Source organism: Numida meleagris, chromosome Z, assembly GCF_002078875.1.
Source record: "Numida meleagris isolate 19003 breed g44 Domestic line chromosome Z, NumMel1.0, whole genome shotgun sequence".
Classification (NCBI taxonomy): domain Eukaryota; kingdom Metazoa; phylum Chordata; class Aves; order Galliformes; family Numididae; genus Numida; species Numida meleagris.
Window position 1 is genome coordinate 71,685,535 of NC_034438.1, and position 21,922 is coordinate 71,707,456.

The 21,922-nt window shown below is 42.6% G+C and overlaps 1 protein-coding gene across 3 annotated transcripts in view; it reads right to left on the reverse strand.

Annotated features, from left to right (window-relative positions):
* The window catches only part of COMMD10 (COMM domain containing 10), a 123,221-nt gene that overhangs the window by 5,649 nt on the left and 95,650 nt on the right, over positions 1 to 21,922 (reverse strand). For 2 of the 3 annotated variants that reach the window (XM_021380115.1, XM_021380116.1), the window contains 2 exons: positions 13,853 to 13,912; positions 12,680 to 13,216 (listed from right to left, as the gene is read on the reverse strand). The exons of the other annotated variant lie outside the window; for it this stretch is intronic. In XM_021380115.1, coding sequence (XP_021235790.1) covers positions 13,178 to 13,216; positions 13,853 to 13,912 — 99 coding nt within the window. In that variant the 3' untranslated portion in view covers positions 12,680 to 13,177. Of the gene's footprint in view, positions 1 to 12,679; positions 13,217 to 13,852; positions 13,913 to 21,922 lie in introns of those variants that run through there. 3 annotated transcript variants of the gene reach the window in all.

Sequence of the window (21,922 nt, forward strand, 5' to 3'; positions counted from 1 at the left end):
CAGACATCAAAGGACTTAGCCCCTCAGTCAGACAAACAGCGTGTCACAAAGTCACTCCAGACAGCCATGCCGTTCAAATTCCTGACTGCCACTCTTTGTTTCACGAAGAGCAGCAAGCAAATATTTTCAGGTTTTCAATTTGGAATACACGCAGACCCTCTGGGATACGTGCAGAGGCAACTTGTTAGCCTGCTATCTTGCTATCGGATCCTTCACAGCGCGTTCCATGAGAATATTTCAATTCAGTTCCCCATGTTTTTCATAATTCGGAATTATTCGTATCATAAAACTGAAGATGTTCTGTATCCTTATCATTTGCTGATAAAAACTGTATCAGTCCTGCAAGCTCAGCAGCTAGAATTTATGTTTATCTCAGTTATGATCATGAACTATAGCGTTTAGCAGGAAATTAAAATCTCGTGTGGAATTGTGTCGAATCTAGGCTTACAAAACACATCAGTGAAAAGCGCTGCTGATGTCTCTGCAGAGAATTTAACGTGACTGTGTCACATTAATCACCTCTGAGGTAAAGGAATGACTCATAATTGTTTTTCATTACCTTGTGCTTGCTTTTTCAGCTTTGCAAAAATGCCCAGACTAGGACCATGGAAAATAAATCTCACAGGAGTTGCAGACAAGACTCTTGGGTGTTTTTTTGCCATCCAGCGTTACATGCTGGCCTTTTTCTTCTGAGTACAAAGCTCTGGATCAAATATACGCAACTTCTTAAGCACCATGCTTTAACTTCAGTTCTAGGCTCAGTCTTTTTCCATGTCTTTATTGGTTGGGCAGTCAGAAAGAACTGTTTTTTTTGGCTACTGTCTACCAAGTTGTCAGGGCAGGTCAGGCTGACCTGTGTCCTGAAGGGGACAACTGCCATGGAGTCAGTACGCATGCCCAGCAGCCTGCCACGTGGCAACTGCACGACTGCAGGCTTGCTGTTGCCCCCTGACAATCAAAATAACACATAAGCGTATGAACAGCAGAAAACAAAAAAGCATTCAGAGGTAGAAAAGGTACCTCCTCCACCAAACTACAGCTGTGCAGATCAATGAGATGTCGCTGAGCAACCTGCAGCCCCGCAACAACGGGATGCTGCTGGATCCATAGTGGTGACTATCTCTGCTTTATAACCCGATCACAAGGGGTTTACTCTCTCTTTACTGTTGCTAACTTTCCCATCTTCCCTGCATTCCTTAACTGCTTGGAATTTGTCATACACTGGTAGGATAACATTTGACCCCACAGTGATAATCTCACTCCAGGTGTATACATATCAAACCATCTCTTCCAGCAACTGGAGTGAGACAGGGCTGCAGTAAACACAGCATCACTACCAGTCAAAGAAGGTGATTCTCTCACTGTACTTAGCACTGGTGCGGCCTCACCTTAAATACTGAGTGCAGTTCTCGGCTCCACAATTGGAAAAGGATGTAAAGGGACTTGGAAGTGTCCAGAGGAGTGCAACAAAGCTGGTAACAGGGCTGGAAGGCATGCTGAGTGAAGAGAGGCTGAGGACTCGGGCTGTCCTGTCCAGAGAAGAGAAGGCCAAGAGGCGAGCTGATTGCTCTCTGTAATTGGCTGAGGGGGAGAAATAGGGAGGCACCAGTTTCTCCTCCCTGGAAACCAGTAACAGAACAAAGAGAAACAGCACGAAGTGGACATTAGGAAACATTTCCTTAGCAAGAGCGTGATGAAACACTGGAACAGGCTTCCTAGGGAGGTGGCTGATGCCCCATCCTGTCAGTGTTTCGTTTGGACAATGTCATCTACATTATGCTTTAACTTTTGGTTAGGTCTGAAGAGGTAAGGTAGTCAGTCTTTGTGATCTTTGTAGGTCCTTTCCAACAGAACTGTTGTATTCTGTTCCTGTTTCTTTGGACGTGATGATCATGTCAGTCCTCAGAGGTTTATAACTTAATCTGTAAGACTGTTCCACTTCCTCTGGAATAAGCTTACACATATTTGCTTTAAATGACTGAAAATTACCATGCACAAGTACTCAAATAAACAGACTGTATTTGCAATTAATGGAAAGATTATATTTTTTGCTAGTACAGCAAAATCTCAGCAAGATCCTTGCTGAGTCCTTCAAAAGTGCACACCAGCACAGACTCTAGTTCTCACCTTTCAGGATCCCTGCCAGAAAAATGGCATCTCCCAATCATCTTGAAAAGTGGTCAGGGTACATGTTACAAATAGGAAAAGAACATAAAAGAAAAAATGGATTTGATGGATGGACCACTGGCTGGGTAGGGAATTGGCTGGATGGTCCCACTCCGAGAGTTGGGGTCAATGGCTCAGTGTCCAAGTGGAGACCGGTGATGAGTGGTGTTCCTCAGGGATTGGTGCTGGGACCGATGCTGTTTAACATCGTTGTAGGCAGCATGGACAGTGGGATCGAGTGCACCCTCAGCAAGTTTGCAGATGACACCAAGCTGAGAGGTGCAGTTGACACACTAGAGGGAAGGGATGCCATCCAGAGGGACCTGGACAGGCTTGAGAGGTGGGCCCATGCCAACCTCATGAGGTTCAACAAGGCCAAGTGCAAGGTCCTGCACTTGGGTCACAGCAATCCCAAGCACAGATACAGGTTGGGTGGAGAATGGCTTGAGAGCAGCCCTGAGGAGAAAGGTTTGGACGTGTTGATTCAGCATGAGCCAGCAATGTGCTCACGCAGTCCAGAAGGCCAAACCACATCCTGGGCTGCATCAAGAGAAGTGTGACCAGCAGGTCCAGGGAGGTGATTCTGCCCCTCTGCTCTGCTCTTGTGAGACCCCACCCAGAGTACTGTGTCCAGTTCTGGAGTCCCCACCACAAGAAGGATATGGAGATTTTGGAGCAGCATCAGAGGAGGGCCACAAAGATGATCAGAGGGCTGGAGCACCTCCCCTATGAGGACAGGCTGAGGGAGCTGGGGCTGTTCAGCCTGGAGAAGAGAAGGCTCCCAGGTGGCCTCATAGCAGTCTTCCACTACCTGAAGGGGCCTACAGGAAAGCTGGGGAGGGACTTTTTATAATGGCGTGTAGTGACAGGACAAGGGGAAATGGTTTTAAACTGGAAGATGGTAGATTTAGACTAGATATTAGGAAGAAATTCTTTACTGTGAGGGTGGTGAGACACCAGAACAGGTTGCACAGCGAGGCTGTGGGTGTCCCCTCCCTGGATGCAGCACAGGAGCACCACAACCCTTGTTTAGCATGACACATTATTCTTATGGGGGCTTCAGAAATGTTCTCAGAGATCATGTTTCTAAAATTTGATGGCCTGAAGATTAGAGGCTAGGTAAATGTAGGTGTGTTTTTCAGAAGATATGCTATTGGTAAGATTCGTATCAGCAGGATTTCAGTCAGCTTGCACCTTTGGGAGAGCCGCAGTCCTGTCAGTTGTTGGGACTGAAGGCATACTACCCCTCTAAAGTTTGGCCCAGTTGGCTTCCCCAGGCAGATCGTCTTCAATCTATCTCCTTACATTAGAGTGATAATCTATATTTCAAAGTTAAATAAAAGCGTATGTTCCTCCTGCATATTATGATACATTCAATTTCAAGTTTGTTTATCTCATCTTTGGAAATAAATTGATTTTTCACCAAACAGACGCATGTTGGATATTAAAGAAAAAGTGTTAAGGTTTATCACAGTCCCATCTTCCTATTCTTTCTCATGCTCGAGCCCATTGAATGGTCACAGCAGACTGACTACAGAACAAATTGGGAAAAAGATCAGCTTTCAAACATAGGCATTTCAAGGGAAAAAAGGCTATGCAAAGAAATCTCTGCCACCTTGGCTTGGTCACCAACTCATCATAAAGTCTATCTATCAGGTTGCCCAGACAGGTTATGGAATCTCCTTCTATGGAGATATTCAAGACCTATCTGGACACCAACCTGTGTGACCTATTGTAGGGAACCTGCTTTGGCAGGGAGGTTGGACTCAGTGATCTCTGGAGGACTCTTCCAACCCCTACAATTCTGTGATTCTGTGAAATCAAAGGAAATCAACTGTTAACCAATGCCAGTATAAATTATTCACTGAATGTATGCACAGACATTCAAGAGGTAGAGCAGATTTCTCTTTGAGTGATACGAAGATCTCTTGGATCTCCTTGTATAAGAGACATCACAGCTTTGCCTGAAGAATGACAAAGCTCTCAATTGTTGGGTTTTTCAAGGAAAGAACTAATTTATTTATTTATTTATGTTTATTTTTTGCTAATGCAGAAGTAGGAAAACAATGCAGTTGAAGCACTAACTGATTTGAGACCACTGAACTCACTTGACCGAAGATAGCTACGAGGAAGGGACAACTCTGACAAATAACAAGCACGGTCATAACTTCAGCCACGGTTCGATTTAGGAACAGCTATGAAATACAGGATGAGGTTCCAAGTTCATGCTTTCTGACCTTGTACACTGGAATAAGATTGATTAATAGGAAAGTTCCTTTCTCTCAACACGCTGAAATCATTATACCACAGGGATATGACCTTCTTGCTCAGACACCAGTATCCATTCACATCCAGGCCCTCCTGGAAGGTACTCAAGGGCAGATTTTATTCATCTAACATACAGAAACCTCCACCTTTGGCTTCTCTTTCCTATTAACCATTTAAACTAAATCAGGCATGTTCAACCCATGCCCCGCTGGCCGCACACAGCCCACCACGGCTCGCAATGCAGCTCACGCCCTCCCCGCAATTGAAAGGCAGCGGCTCTTCCTGCAGAGCGGCCCTGGGCACGCACCCATGGCTCAGCAGGAACCGCGCGGTCAGGGCGCTATTAACGCTGCGTCCACTGCAAGCAGGGCACGGGGAGGGCAGTGCTGAGCAGTGCTGGCTGCAGTGATGCCACATCCCTGTGTGCATCGGGATACACTGGCTAAACGCAGGGCTCTGAGCAGCGAAGGATACGCAGCCGTGCTTTCTGTTTTGGTAAAGGAGTTTGAAAATGGAATCATAGAATCATAGAGCACTTGCAGTTGGAAGAGACCTTTAAAGGTCATCAAGTCCAACTCCCCTGCAGTGAACAGAGACATGCACAGCTTGATCAGGTGCTCAGAGCCCCGTACATCCTGGCCTTGAAAGTCTCCAGGGACAAAGCCTCTAACACATCTCTGGGCAGTCTGTTCCAGTGCCTCACCACTCTTATTGGGAAAAAGTTTTTTCTTATACCCCATCTAAATCTCCCCTCTTTTAGTTTGAAACTCCTTCCCCTTGTCTTATCACAGCAGACTCTGCTAAAGAGTCTGTCCCCATCTTTCCTATTGCCCCCTTTACATACTGACAGGCCGCTCTCAGGTCACCTCGCAGCCTTCTCTTCCCCAGGCTGCACAGCCCCAGCTCTCAGCCTGTCCTTATAGGAGAGGTGTTCCATCCCTTGGATCATTTTTGTGGTCCTCCTCTGGACGCACCCCAAGAGGTCTATGTCTCTCCTGTGCTGAGGACTCCCCATCTGGATGCAGTGCTCCAGGTGAGGCCTCACAGCGCAGAGCAGAGGGGCAGGATCACCTCCCCTTTTGATGCAGGCCAGGATAGGGTTGGCTTTCTGGGCTGCGAGGGCACAGTGCTGGCTCATGTCCAGCTTCCCATCCACCAGTACCCCAAAGCCCTTTTCGGCAGGGCTGTGCTCAATCCTTTCATCCCCCAGTTGGTATTAATAGTGGGGGTTGCCTCAACTTGGGTGCAAGAGCTTGCACTTGGCTTTGTTGAACCTCACGAGGTTCTCCTGGGCCCACTGCTCAGCCTGTCTAGGTCCCTCTGGATGGCATCCCATCCCTTGGGCATGTTGACAGCACCCCACAGCTTGGGGTTTCAAGACTGCCAAAAAAACCCCATCAATATACAACTGCAAGTCCATTTTCAGTTGATTTAAACACATGACCAACGAATTTTCAAATGGAATGCATAGAGCTGCAATCAGATATTCAACTCAGAAATCTGATCATGTCTCTATATCAGACTTTCATAATCCCCATCTAAGCAGAGAAAAACATCATTCACTTCACAATCATGCCTTATTCATGTCATCACTTTCTGGCAGTATGCACGTTTTGAACAATTATTGTCAAGGATGAGGAACAGGAAGAGTAAAATTTCATCAGAAATCTCCGATGAACACCTTGAGAGCTCACTGAGGGTTGCAGCCACTGCCATGGAGCCAGACTGCTGTGTTAGTTTCACAGAAACAAGGTCACATATCCCACTAGTTTTACATTTTTCTTCTTTTGTTCTTTTTTTTCCTTTTTTTTTTTTGGTATTTTAAGAAAAATATTTAAAATTAAAATGTTTTGTTTATTTATTAATGGTATCATATATTTTGCGAGGGCTGCTCCAAAAGTAATGCCTCCTATTTTATAATGTTGGCCCAAGACATCAGAGGCAAATAGTGGTCGTATGGCTGAGCCTTCCCACCACTATTCTGTTCCATGTTGTTGCGGTGTGACAGATGGCAGCAGAGGGGCAGTCTGACAAAACGGTGTCTGACATGGAAGTGCAGATGAAGCAAAGATGTGTACTGAATTCCTCCATGCAGAAAAGGTGTCATTCATTGACATTCACCGACGCTTGCTGAATGTTTATGGAGCACAGGGAGGTGGCGGCTGCTGCATTCCAGCAGGGGTGACAATGGGTCACCTGCACTGGTGCAGACTGTTATGAGTGGGGCATGCAGGCCCTTGTTCATTGGTGGTGAAAATGCATGGCTAATGGTGGTGATTATGTTGAAAAACAGTGTTACTGTGCTCTTTGTATCTGTTGTTTTTCAATGGAAATACGTAGCAGGCATTGCTTCTGGAGCAAATGGGGCCCAAGACAATTCCTATTCACTAACTGCGGCCCAGGCAAGCCAAAAAGTTGGATGCCCATGAACTACATACTCATTTAAAATCTGCCTGGCCCCAGACAGTGGGTGAAACTTATGCACGCCAGTGATGACAAAGGCGTTCAGCAATCCAAAACTGTGTTAATCCTGCCTTTTTAAGCAGGACAGATATTCATCTGTTCAGCCAGAGAGACACTCAGGTTACCTGAGGTGCTCTGCATTCCCAGTTTGGTGCTGTTCATAGCAGTGGGCATGAGATCCACTGCCCACCTGAGCGTAAGTTCACAGAGGACACTGTATTCTCAGCCCTGACAGAAAGGTCTTCAGAGCACTTCTGCTGCTCACTGCAGAGACAAAGAAATCAATCAGTCAGCTACCAAGCAGACTCCTGCCATGCAAATGTAGGGGTGACAGCTGAAGGGGTATGGGAACCTTCAGTCCAGTTGTAGAAGGAAATCAAAAGGAAACCATCCATGTTCTTACTGGGTGTTGCAGTGAAAAGTACATGCAGTGTATGCTGCCCAGATCAGAACTGAGAACATTTCATTGCAAGTACCCTCACTAGTATGCTCAACTCTTTCATGTAAAAAAAATTTGTCTGCTCTGATTAGTTTTCCTTTTTCACTCCTTCTTGCTTATTTTGTACCTTATACTGATTTTCTGAGAAACCTGGATGACTGCCATTCATCCTGTAAGAGAAAGGCAGTGAACACAGCTCCAAAGGGATAAGCTCATGCTTATGGTCTTTTTTTTCAGCATTGATTTGATGAATTTCATTCCTGCTGTCCTAACTTGGATTCTGAAGATTATTTAGTTTGTTGCAAGCCACAGCTATCATGTGGGGAAACAGGGATGATTTTATTCAGGCAGAATTTGGCTGAGAAGAGAAAGTTGACATCGAACAGGCTGGAGTGAGATTCTGCTCCAGAAATAGGCCAAATGGACAATAATTCCTCGTCTCAAAAGGCTGCACTTGTTTTTCTCCTCTTCTTGATCCGATCTTTCTAGCTCTCTCTCAAAGTGAGCTCCTAACTCAGGACAACCTCCGTGGAAGCTTGGAAGCTACAGCTAGCTATATTGAATGCTGGAACGAGATAGGAGATGGGATTCTCTTGGGAGCAGGGATGATGCAGGGGAGGAGAAAAGTCCCTGTTTATTCTCTGTGTCTGTGCTGCCTTTCTCCAGGCTGTGCACGAGTTCTAGGGGGCAGGAATTTGTAAGGGTCAGAGATCCACTATCATGAGGTGCAGCTCCTGACTGAGACATCAGGGATTCACCAGGCTGCAAAGCACAGCTCAACTTCATTCCTCATGCAGAGTCAGGGGTAAAAGCACTGCTTGCCATGAAGAAGTTTTAATCCCCTCTGCACTGAAGAGCTAAGCTAATAACTTTCATTCTGGGCTACATTTTCAGACTGGCCCAGCACTGTCAGCTGCTCTAATCCTCTCCTCATTCACTGTTGAGGAGAAAGGCAGAGCTCACCTATCTGGCAGTCTGAGGACAAAACTAAAGACTTCCCACGAAGCTGCACTCCAGACCTCAGCAGTGAGTGGTAAGCAACAGGCAGCACGGTCCTTTCCTCGCTTTGCTCAGATTCATTCTCTGCTGCCTGCAAGGATATTGTCTACTTCAAACACTTCAGAAATAGAACAAATCCAAGAGAGCGAGCCCTCTTCAAAATGCCTACTTTATACATTAATTATGCAGCTGTAAGTCAAACTGCTGCCCCTCCCCCCCAGAAAAGCCGCACTGTTTACTTTGGAGGCAGAAAAACAAAAATTGGATGATGGAAAAACCAGGGCGTTCTAACATTGCAGCTAACACACTCCGCTCTGCCCATGAAATGCAATATTAAGTTGCTATAGTACTGCCCTTGTGGATAGGAACGAGAAATTACAAACCAAGCTCTCCATAGTAGCCCTCAATGATAAACCTTCTGATACAGCGTAGATGAGAGGAGTCTTGTTAGCAATGACCAGGGAGTGCTGCTTCTCCTCCCTTCATTTGTCCTGAATGACTAGAGAGTGAATTTCAAAAGGCAGAGTCTGGTGCTCCAGCATGTGCAACCCCATTAGTAGTTCTCTGCAAGAGAGGCCAGCTGCCTGGGAGTGTAAATCTTTGAAGCCCATTTTAGAGAGAGGTATTAATTCTTTCTGATTTCCTTGAATGAATGTTGTATGTCACCGTACAGGGACAGAACCAGGCAATAGCAAAGAAGAAAAGATGTCCCACTTGAAGGGGAAAAGGAGATCATCTTGTGAACAGCTACTCAAGACAGTTATGCTTCCAATGCATGTAGAGCTCCACATTGGCTTCCTAAGAGTTCAATAAATATGTAAAGCCTAGGAAAAAAGACATGGAAGGTATTTAACTAATCTTGTCAGCAATAGGGACAAAAGCTTCCTGAATGCATGGCTCAACACACCTGCACAGCATCTGACTTGTAACAGACTGACAGTGTCTCCAATTGCTTGAGAAAAAAAACAATGAAGGAATGAAGAGATCAACTAAAGACTTCAATTCACTTAAAACATAGCATAAAACTTTGTCTCGTCAACACAGTTAAGAAGGCCACAGGAAATTCCAAGAGAATTGATTAATTACTATGGAAATTAGAAATTGCTTTAAACGAGAGCTGCAGCTAAAGGCACCTTAATAGTTTGTTTTTATGAGACACCATCAACAGTACACCAGATAGAAGCACTTTAGTTCATCCACCTAAATGAAATCACTATCACTCAGAAGATCAATGTGACTGATCCACAGAAAAGGAACTTTCTCACAATGCCTTCAGACATTGTTCATTTTTGTTAGTCAAATAAGGGCTACACGATGGTTACCAAGGGATGTGATATTTATTCAGTGGGCAAGATGTCTGTCATGTCTTCACTGAAAGGCAAGTGAATTCAACATCTTAGAATTATGGTATGTCAATACAGCCAAACAATGACATGTCACTGCTGCTGTTGGAAATTAGAGAATATGAAAGGGAACAAGTGCTCCAGGACAGAGTAAAAGGGAGAGTCTGCCTTTTGATCACAACTAATGTTTTTTCTTCCTTGTCCACCTTAAGATGTAATGGTTTAGTAAATTACTTATGCTTTGAAGGAACATCACTTCAGAGCCTTTAAAAATCACACACTGTAAGGCAAAGGAAATGAGGCTGCAAGCCAGAACTCGAAGCTGATGGGTCAGTAAACCCAGGAATTAAAGTGGAATTTAAAAGCCTGCTCTACTGAACCAAAGCAGGCTTGGAGCTTAGTCAAAATTTCAGATAGTAAAGTTGTATTTCCCTGTCTTCCTGAATAACTTATTTAAACAATCACAATGCAGACATTTCCAGACGATTCATATTTTGTTGAGAAAAAAAAGAAATTTTTGCCTGAAGCAGAACTGGGCAAAGAGAATCTAACACACTGGTACCCTATAACCATTAGTACATTATTAGTATTGTTTCTGCTAAGCAATGTACAAATGGTTGCCCTGTCCCAGGATGGTGGTATTTTCTATGCAGATCTCACACTGTGTTTCATTTATGACCTAGAACTCCCAGCCTTCATGTCCAAGTAATATCGATGATTATTTATACCCAAACCAAAAACCAAAGATTTCTTTCTTCTGCCAGCGGTTCATCTGAAGCACATTTTGATATTACAGCCTTGAGAAAAGTACAGTCAGGGAAATGTTATGATGTTTGAGCAAAGATGAGCCAAATGTTTCAAAAATGCACCTGAATATACGAAAACGGGTTTAATAATTTTTAACTACTCAGATTTCTGGTTCTAGAGCTACTACAGACCAGTGCTTTGCTAGGACCCTGCACTGAACAAAGTCTGGGACGTAACTTATGCTTTCCTTCAGCAAAAACTCAAAGCCACCTCCTGAAAACACTCTTCAAACCTGCTTTATCAGTATGGTAAATATAATAAACAAAAGCTGGAGGCTTTTCCGCAGGAACACTGAGGCAGGTGGTACAACCCCAGCCTCGCATATTCAGTTCTGATTAGGCTAAAGCTCTTCTCCCTAGGAAGGAGTTTTCTTTCCATCTCCTCTAGGTACGGCTTTGGATCTACTCCCTGCTGCAAGACAGATCCAGCAGACACAAACCGTTTGGCTCTTTCACAGTTGGCAGTTTTCTCTCTCTGACCTGCTCTCTGCTTCACTTTTCCCTATTATTTTCTATCAGTACATATTTTTTTCTGTCTTTTCCACTGTTCCTCCTGCTTTCCCTGTAGGTTTTCGACTCCCAGATTTCACCCATGGGCACATCCATTACTGTGTCCAGTCCTTCCTTCTTCCCATGCCCAGTACTCAGCTTTTTCCTGCTCTATGGCTTCTTTCCTTCTGTTTTCACACAGATGTGCCTGATAGTTTGTCCAATGATTCTCATGCTCCTTTCAGATCCTGCCTTCACTTTCTTCTCTAGGATTCACGGGTGACTACCCAACCTTATGCAGACAATGCCCTGCATCCACACAGAGGCATCCTTATGCTACTTCTGACATTACTTCATAGGACAACAGAACCATAGAACAGTTTGAGTTGGAAGAAACATTAACGACCAACAAGATCCAAGCATCTGCTATAGGGAAGGATGCCACCCACTTCCAGAATTTAAGTCCTGGCTCACAGGGAATATAGGCAAAGCACTCTCAAGCAGCATCCCAGCACACAACAGACTGCCCCACAGGAACAACAGAGAAGCCAGAACTTAAGACATCAAGAAAGGGATTTTCCTACCTATGCTAACTGAGAAGTACAGCTAATGCCAGCAGGGTGGTGAGTCCTGAGGAAGGTGCAGAGGGGATGTGCTCACCTGCACATACACAGCAGCTGGTGCCACGTGAGATGAGCAAAGCAAGTTGCTGCTGAATGGCAAGACTGAGGATGAGCTGTCTGCGAGTGGGGGTGTTATATCCATAGAAGATTAGGCATATTTGCCAGTGGCTTGATAAGGGACTTCATTTTGGCAGCCAGGTTTATAAAATGTACAGGTCACCACGCAATGATGACTCATTTCTGCTTTCTAATAGGGTAACATTGTTACCTGACAAGAATGGTACAGTTTCATATGGTATTTCCATCAAGAACTATGTTAAATGTCTTTTTTTTCTCTTTGGTGCCTTTCACTCAGACACAGGCTGTTAATGTCTTTACCTTGTAAGTCTTTTCTAATATCTCACAGCTTAGGCAAGCGGTCCAAACTCCTCCTGTATTTTAAAGAGACAACACAATCTCTAATAAAGCAACACAAAATACTCCAAACAGCCCTCAAAAAGCAACAGAGAATCCCTCAAAGAGAAATGAGAGACATGCTAATATTGAAGATTTACTTCCTTTTCTTCCTTTCTTGCTCTTCACCTTTTGTAAGCCTGCAGTAGAAGAGTCATATTCTGTGCCCATTATCAAGGTGCAGCAGTGGAGCTGCCTGTTAATGGCTGGCAACAAACAAGAACTAAGATGACTTTTACCTTCTCATCCTGTTCATGAACTCCCATCCATCTGGAACTAATGTGTAAAAATATGACTAACTTGGCCTTTAAGTCAACGTACTTTATTTCTTCCAGTTAGCTGTAAAATCAGTGGTGGACAACATTAGGGAGGATGAACAAATTGCTCAGAAATGTGGCTGTAAGATTATTTCAGTGTTCTTTGTTACATATTCCAAGCTTTCTCTCCCCAGTTACACCTCACATGACTTCACTTACTTATTTATTGTTATACATGCAGTGCTAAGAAGCTACAGTTATTCTCGCCGTCAAAAGTAAACACTGAAATCAGTGACACAATCAATTATTTAGAAATGTTCATTTAAAATTAAAAATAACAGAGATAATAAAATTAAAGCAGGACACGCTCAACCCATTTGTAATTTCAAGATTTATTTTGACAGATTTGCAGTAAGCTCTATTTACCGTGAGAACAACAAGTCAAAAGGACAGAGATTTCATCAGCTGCGTACTTTCTTACTACCATTACTACCAAAGTTTTATATTGTTTTTATGTGTAAAAAATAGATTTTATCCATTATCAAGTATCACACCTAAGAGGGAAAAAAAGCAACCAGAGAAATAAAGAGTAACAACCAAACTCTGAGACAGGGTAGCAGTCTCTTCTTTTTTCTGTAAGTAAAGCCACTTTTTATAATTGCTCAGAAAACAAGAGAATGTCCATTACAATCTTCAGACTCTTAACAATGATTTATCTTGGCTAATGTTACTGCTTTCAAAGGAGATAAGCCGTATAATTTTACAGGAAGCAACCCACTGAATCCTTCAGTAAACACAGCTTGGCAATCTATCTTCAATTCAAAATAATGAGGTGGCAGGAGTGTGATGGAGAAATAAGTCTTCAAAAACATCACGTAAGGGAATCCAGCTGTGCTTGTATAGTTTCCAGCTATTTCAAGGAACAAAAAGAAAAAAAAACCTCTATTCACATACGATATTGTTTAGAAACATGCAAACAAACAAAAAAAAATACATTCCAATGTCTTCAACTAGGCATACTAAATCTAATCATAATGCAGCAAAAAAACTTGTACTCATGAATGTTTGTTTTTACACCAAGCTATTAGAATGCATTGCTGCAGTTTAAATATTCAAATTTTAAAGAAACAGTTGTCTAAATACTGCCTTTTTTTACATGCACAGATGTTTTGCTGCGAATTTCCAATGCATAATAATAAGGTAAAAAAATAATACGAGTTTATTTCGACTGGATTACGAGTCTGGCATTTCAACATAACACAAAGATACTCTTTCCAGAGTGCTCTTCACTGTTAATCATCAGCTGCTGCTCTAGACCTAGCCACCAGGTATGATTACAATGACTCCAACGCCTGCCTATTTCAAATTTGAATGCACAGAGCCTTCTTGAAAATGTTTTCTGTGATCAAACAAATCCAACAGCTTTAATTAAAATTGGATCCATTTTCCTTCCAGTTTCATTAGACTTAATTCATATAGGCAATACTTCCTGCTGAGCAGCATAAGGTGTTTACAAAGGAACTACAGTATCATAAAATCTACAGACCTTGTTATAGAACTCAAACAGCTCCTGATGACTAAATTCTACAAACACTTTCTTCAGGTTCTGTGAAGGAAACAGAAAAGAAAAGGAATAAGCATTTTTTTTTTCTTTTGATATTCATTGAGCCCCAGTGTGGGTTTAAGCTATACGAAATATGATGTTTGTTAATTTTCCTTCCACTCTCTACAATATCCCTCAAAGATGCGTATTCCATTTTAGAGGTGAATTCAAGTCCACGGGTACATCTGTTCTCCTGCTGCAAAGAATAATAATAAAATATCGGTTTAAAATGATTTTGTTACCTAATTTGTAAGTCACAGATAAAAATGAAAGATTACATTCATCTTGCTCAGCAGTCCATCTAAGATCTGGTAAATAACATCATGCAAAATCTGCAGTGTATTCGATTGAACTTGCACAGCTACTAACATACTGTGTATTAGGCACGGAGTTAATAATAACTTGCATTCATTAATCTAACAGTTACAATCTTAGTATGCTGACATCGCTACGCACAGATTCAGCCAAAGTTAACAATTAACACAATAGCTTCAAAGCGGTCCTGAAACAGTAAAAAAAGCAAAATATCACAGCTGATGGAAACTACTGTGAATAAAACAGATGGCGGTAATAATAAGCATGCATGTGCTGATGTCTGCAGAAGTGGGGGTTAAATTAAAGCCTCTATCCTGCTTAACTTGCTTGTGTGAAATAGGCAGTTTAATGCCTGCTACTTCCACTCATAGAACCAATCTATCCAGGCTCTTTCTAGCCTTACTCCTGCTAGTTTGCTTTGTCACTTCCCTTCTTTTAAAATAAATGTGTAAGTATTACTGCACATTGTCTGTGTTGCTGCTAGACTTTCCAGTGCTTGGAGGCATTCCTAAGGATCACAGTTGCACTTCTATTAACACTAACAAGGATCTGTGAAAAACTGAATTTCTGGACCTGTCTACTCACAATATATCATTAGTTGGAATAGCATACTCCCACTAATTTAGTTGAACTTGTACCAACCTAATGTACCACTTAAATGATTAGAAAAATGCTTATTCAACAATCCAGCTTAAATTAGCAGAGATACTTTCGCATACGGACAAGGCTGAGGGCCAGATTCTGTATACGCTGACAATGATGCAAGTCTCGAGTCACATAAAGCTGATGAATTTGGCTCCCCAAATTCACAAAAGCAGCAGAAGCCCTGGGAACGCAGGATAGGTGCTGTCTGGTGCCCGTTCCAAAAACAAACTGTAAGACAGAGGAAAGGGATAAAACGACTGGGGCCAGCCTGTCTGGTGCAATTCCTTCTCCTCGCTCTGCAGAAAGAAGGACCCTTTCCAACAATTTCAGGAAGGCTACAAAAGCCCAGAAAAGGACCAGTGATTTGCATGAGAGACCAGTCTTCGCCCTCTGGGAAAGAACAATGCAATTCTGGGAATTGTACGGTGAATGCAAAATGAAACTCCTAGAACAGCAGTTCTCTTTGCCACGATTCCAGCTGATTCTCCCTCCAAGCAGCACAGTGCAGTGACAGGGAACTAAAAGCATTTTTAAACTCATTCTACCAGCTAAGAAACAAAGAGAAAGCAAACAAGTGGTTTCTTCAGAAAGGAAAGGGAGTAGAGGGAAAAAAGAGAAGACACATGAATAGCAAATAGGTTAGTCCGAGTTTCTGGCATTCGAAGCTCCTGAAGGATTTTGGTATTGGAATGGAAGCAAAACTGAAAAGAGAAGGTTCGTAATAAAAGAAATACATATATCCTAAAGTTCACCAGTTCCAACCAGTAATGCCATGGTTATGTCCTGTGTGGTTTCTGGCAGATTGCTGCTAGATTTCAGTATGATGAGTGCTGCACGGGCAGGTTGCGTGCGTGACACTTCTCCCAAGCACAGCGTGACCCACCAGATCTTGTTTCCCCAAGCTCCGTGCATCCACCAAGACTGACATCTTCTGGTTCTACCTTACACCAGCAAGCAAGATCAACTTCTCATACATAATAAAATACATTGAAAAGCTTGTCTTTCATGTTTTTTTTCCAAGCACATTTAACTGGTATAAGCTGCCAATTAGAGTAGGCAAACAAAAGAAGTGTATCATTTTAATTCAGTTTACTTTCAAACAATCAATAGGCTTATGAACAGACTGTGATCTCTCCCTTATTATTTAACAGTCACGGTCTGATGAATAAAACAAAACTCACATTTCATTGTGGCAGGTGAATGTCTGTGGAGATCTAAATGAAAGCATGCAGTCTGTAATTTTTTGCCAGTCTGTTTCTGAGTTTGGAGTAGGTCAGTGGAGGTACAGCAATTTTTATGAGACATATTGTGCATATGCACCTAATTCTCTGCTAAAATAAAACTGTTTCTGTATGTAAAAAATTTCAACAAAGACCAGTGTCACAAAGGACAGTGTAGAAGTGTGCTAACAGCTGAAAATGTTCTATTCATCAGCAGGTTGGTGGCCCCATATTTTCGCTCAGATGTCCACTATTCACTTATTTCCCTTACTCTGGGAGAACATGAACAGCTGTAATTAAAACACAGAATCACAGAATGGCTTAGGTTGGAGGAGACCTTAAAGATCATCTTGTTTCAGCCCCCTGCCATGGGCAGGGTTACCAACCAGTAGATCAGCCTGCCCAGGATCCCATCCAACCCGGCCCTGAATGCCTCCAGAGATGGGACATCCACAACTTCTAAGGACAACTTGTTCCAGCACCTCACCACGCACTGAGTAATGAATTTCTTCCTAACATCTGACCTAAATCTACTCTCTTTTAGTTTAAAGCCATTCCCCTTTGTCCTATCAATACCAGCATGTAGAAAGACAGTCCCCGTGCTCTTTGTAAGCTCCCTTCAAGCACTGGATGGCCGCAGTGAGGTCCCCCTGGAGCCTTGTTTTCTCCAAGCTAAAAAAACCTCAGCTCCTGCAACCTTTCTTCACAGGAGAGATGCTCCAGCCCTCCGATCATCCTCATGATCCTCCTCTGGACCCGCTGCAGCAGCTCTGCATCCTTCTTGTGCTGAGGGCCCCATGCCTGGACGCAGTACTCCAGATGGGGCCTCACAAAGGCAGAGCAGTGAAAGGGACAGTCTCCTTCCTCTCCCTGCTGCCTCCCCCCCCTCTACTTCTGATGCAGCCCAAGATACAGTTGGCCTCCTGGGCTGCAACGGCACACTGCTGGCTCATGTCCAGCTTTTTGCCCATCAAGACCCAAAAGTCCTTCTCCTCAGGGCTGCTCTCATGGAGTTCTTCTCCCAGTCTGTACACACGTTGGGGATTGCCATGACCTAAATGCAACACCTTGATCTTGTTGATCCTCATTACGTTCCCTTGGGCACACATTTTGTGCCTGTCCAGGTGTCTCTGGATGGCATCCCTTCCTCCTGTTGTGACAAAAGCATCACTCAGCAAGGTGTCATCAGTAATGTTGCGGAGGATACACTCAGTCCCACTGTCTATGTCATTGATAAAGATGTTGAAGAGCACTGGTCCCAAGACAGACCCCTGGGGGACACCACTCGCAACCAGTTTCTACTTGAACATACAGTCACCGACAACAACTCTCTGGCAATTTAGACATAAGGATGCAGCGCAGGACCATGTCAAAGGCCTTGCACAAGTCCAGGTAAACAACATCAGTGTCCCTTCCTTTGTCCACCAATGCCATCACTCCTTCATAGAAGGCCACCATTCTGGTCAGGCATGATCTGGCCTTGGTGAAGCCATGCTGGCTGTCTCGGATCACCTCCTTGTCTTGCATTTGCCTTAACATCTCTTCCAGGAGGATCCACTCCACGATCTTTCCCGGCTCAGACATGAGGCTCACCGGCCTGTAGATCCCCAAGTCTTCCTTTCTCTCTTTCTTGAAAATGGGAGTAATGTTTCCCTTTTTCCAGTCACCAAGGAGTTTGCCTGACAGCCACAACTTTTCAAATATGATGGAGAGCGTCTTGGCAACCACATCAGCCATCTCCTTTGGGACCCTGTGATGCATGCCATCCAGCCCCATAGATCTGTATGCATTCAGCCTTATGAGGTGGTCTTGGATTTGCTCCGCTCTAAATTTACACTTCTCCTTACACTGTGAGGGATTCCACTCCCCCCACCCCCACCTAGAACTTCAGGGACACAAGAGGTGTGGGAAGCCTGACTGGCAGTGAAGACCGAGGCAAAGAACTCATTAAGTACCCCAGCCTTCTGCATGTCTGAGGAGGCCAGCTCTCCCTTTTCACTTATTGGGGTGGGGGGTACACCCTCCTTTGCCTGTCTCTTCTACTTATTGTATCTAAAGAAATTCTTGTTGTTTTTCACATTCCTCACTAAGTTTAATTCCATCTGTGCCTGTGCTTCAGGACTAGGTTACAATGCAGTTCTGTACTTTTTCAGAAATATGTGTTTAAAATGATTGTGCACCTAGGATATTACTAAGGAACTTAGCATAGGCAAATTCCTAATCTACCTTAAGCAGTTTTACTCAGATAAGGATACAACACTACCAAATGCAATCTTTTTTCATCCATAACTAAAAAGTAAGATAAAAACATCACTTTCAGTTTACTGACTTAATTGAATGTCTCTGTGCACAGACGAGTCTCAGCCTATTTATGAGCAGTATAGTTAAGCTGCCTTCTTTTATCTAAATATGCAGGTTTTCAGATTCTGTGTCTGACCTAGTACGTGTTTCCCAGAATATACAAAAGAAAACTGTAATTTGCTGGATGTCTCACTTCTTTTCTCTTTCTATCAAGTATATCATTCACTTTTATTATTTTCTGGTAAATTTCTATATTCCCCCACCCCTCATTTTATTTTTGCTATTATCTTGCTGTGAAAGAAAACTAAACAGAGTAACCAGAAAACTAAACAGAGTTTATTCCTACTGTCACTCTCAGTGACTGTCAATACATCCCAAACTTCATGGCAGTAACTGCCCCATCTCCTAGTTTTGAGTTTTACTCTTGAAGGTGCCAGCTTTGTAGCATCATAGAAACATACATGAGGAGAGATGTTAATTTTATGAACTTAAATGCTGAATGTTAATTCTTTGGAGAATGTGGAGGTGAACGTGGAGCAATATGCTCAAGTAGCACAGCTACAGAGTTAGCTGATCTGCAGCTTCAACTAAATTAAGTTGCTGTTAAGTTCAATGCTGACAGAGCATTGCATTTACTACTGCTGCGTGAATGGCAAACATCCACAACAAACCTTTACTTCACTCTGAGCCCACTGCAGGGAACATGGTAGTAAGTTTTCTGAAATGTGTGATCTAATATATTTGGCTGCATATCACTACTTAATACTCTTAAGTGTTAGAATTAAATTCTAGTGCCATTTTGCCTTTCGACATCTAGATGGAATATTATTTCTTTCCACCTCGTCTCTCATTGCAGGGATGTACCAATTTACAGCCTCCTGAGACTACTTGTGAAACTAATAAGTTTAACTGATAGGATTGTTTTCTCCTCTCATCGACCCTCTCATTTATTGTCTGATATGATTTCAAAAAGCATAACATTTTCACCGCTCTCTAAAACAGCTGTCTGAAACCAAACTTCCTTGTCAGCAATGGGGAGAAGAAAGGAGTGGGAGGCATCAGAGGAGGGAGAAGGAAAAGGAAGATGAAAACTTACGGCTCCCAGTCAGCATTAATGTACTGCCCTATCCAAAACAGCCACTGTGAATGTACAGATAATTCTACAAAATAACCACAGTGTTTAATACACACTTAGCTTACAACCACCACCAGACCATTAGGTAAATTTTTAGCTGAACATAATCACCTGCACAAAATGATGAAGATCGAAGTATGCAAGATGTAGAACGGACAGTCCAATTTCACATTGCCTTGGCCAGCAGTTAATGTTAAACATGGATACTTTATTGATGCAAAATGTTTCAGTGGAAACCTTGCAAAAACAATTCTCCTTAAATACTTCAGAAAACAGAGGCAAATTCCTGGTTAAAATCAAAGTGTCATTTTTTTTGTTTGTTTGCTTGCTTTTTAATCTAATGCTCTAATACTTCTATTTTAATGTAATACTCCAAAAGGCCTTATTACTAATGACAGTGTTGTATTACTAATGACACTTTTTTATTGCCCCGCCATATCCTACACTCTTCATTCTCCCACCTCGTGCACATACACGCAGCAAGGCACTAGGAGTTATAAATAAAAGGCAAACTTCTGGTTTGGAAGCTAACTGGAATGTGAAAAACTGATATTGCTATCATAGTTCTCAATTGCAAAGCTACAACTACTTTTACTACACTGAAAAATAAATGCCAAGTATTCTGAAGCAAACAGATGGAGGGACAGGCTGGTTTGTACATCTAAATGTCTACTGATAACGATAATGCTCTCTCACTGAGCACATGTAAAAAAAATTACAGTACATTCAAGTTTGTTAATAGTAACAAGCCGAAGCAACACATATCCCCATCTCCATATCTAATATAACCTTCAATACTATCTTGGGCCACTTGGAAGCTACGTTCAACAGATTAATATTTTCATATTTGCTTTCATTGCCCAATTTATTTTTATTAGAAATCCTTAACATCTCAGATGCAGCAGAAGAAGATAGATAATTAAGCATTTTACAGCCAAATTCATATGCATATACACCCCGGTTGATTCTTCGTAGCCTATTTCCCTGTGGATGTATCAGCATCTGTGCTGCATTAGTTCAGAATTCCTTTAAATTTTCTTGTACCCTGGAGAATGATGCATTTGCTTAGGCACATACAGATGGAAAGAGGGTCATAAGTTGTATCTCACAGAATTTATCAGCCAGATTAAGCTGCTCAGTCAGAAAGATGAATTGTAGCAAGGTAAGAAAAGCAGATGCGTTAAAACAGACCAGCATCACTTGAAAGCACACCTATTCCTCAACTCTCTGCGCACAAGAAACAGCAATTAAAACTACTTTATACTCTTACAACAATAGATGGATGTGATTTAGCTAAGGGATATAGCAGAACATTGGAAGTTAAATACCAACTTATGTATTCAAAATTGCACTTTCTTCACAATCATAAAAGAATGTGAACTTAAAACTTTATTCTTCTTCCCAGCTTATTTCCATCTGCAATATCAATTGTAGAGAAAGAAAAACATGCCTTACTGAATTACAGGCATTTTCAAGACTCAGCGTGTAACTGTTGTAAAACAGAACATCTTTCATACTAACCCTCTCTTTTCTTGACCATTTAGTTCATGCACTTACTGCATTCTCCTCTTTAAAGCAGTATTTCTTCTTCAAATAAGCCTAAGTAAATCAGATTCCTCGTGATGTTTATGAAGGTCAAAACCAGCAGCATCCTAAGGATGTCTTTCCCTCCCCTCTCACTGTCTTTGTAAGCTCCCTCCATGAAGTTCTGCGCTGATTCCTGAGATCTAATCACGCGCTATTGGAAATGGATGGTTTGGAGAAATACACAGATAATCTTACTCCAGCAGAAGCAGGAACATCTAAGCATGTATTCATGGAAAGCACCTAGAATAAATGCACCGCACAGACCGCTAACGAGCTAACAAACTGCAGGACTCTGGAGACCTGCAGAAGACCTTTCATACATTGAAACAGCAACAAGAAATGTCACTCCTTTGCATTTCCACTCTCCTTTTCCCTCCAGGCCGCACACAAATATCCACTGATGCCTGGCTGTACCGGTGCACAGCTAGCTAGAGGACACGCGGGGTGTAACTACTACAGTGACCACACGGGCCGGGGAGGTCACAGAATACTAGAGGCAGAAAAAAAATGCTTTTAAAATGAGAACTATTACCTCGAGGTAAAATCCCATGGGAAAAAATAACTATAGTTTTCACCTCAACGCACCTAGTCAGAGAAAATACCAGGCTGTTAAAGAACAGACAGATAGGAAGCTTGCTTTCTTTTTCCAAACAGCTGCATCCAGGCAAAGTGTGACTTTGTCTTGAATGCACTAGGAATTTACATTCCTATAAATAACATCCAGTTATGTTGGCTGCTTTTTAAAATAGTTCTGCATGGAAAATCTCTTAAAACCAAAAATTTAGGCTTGCAGAGTTGTCATTTCTATGC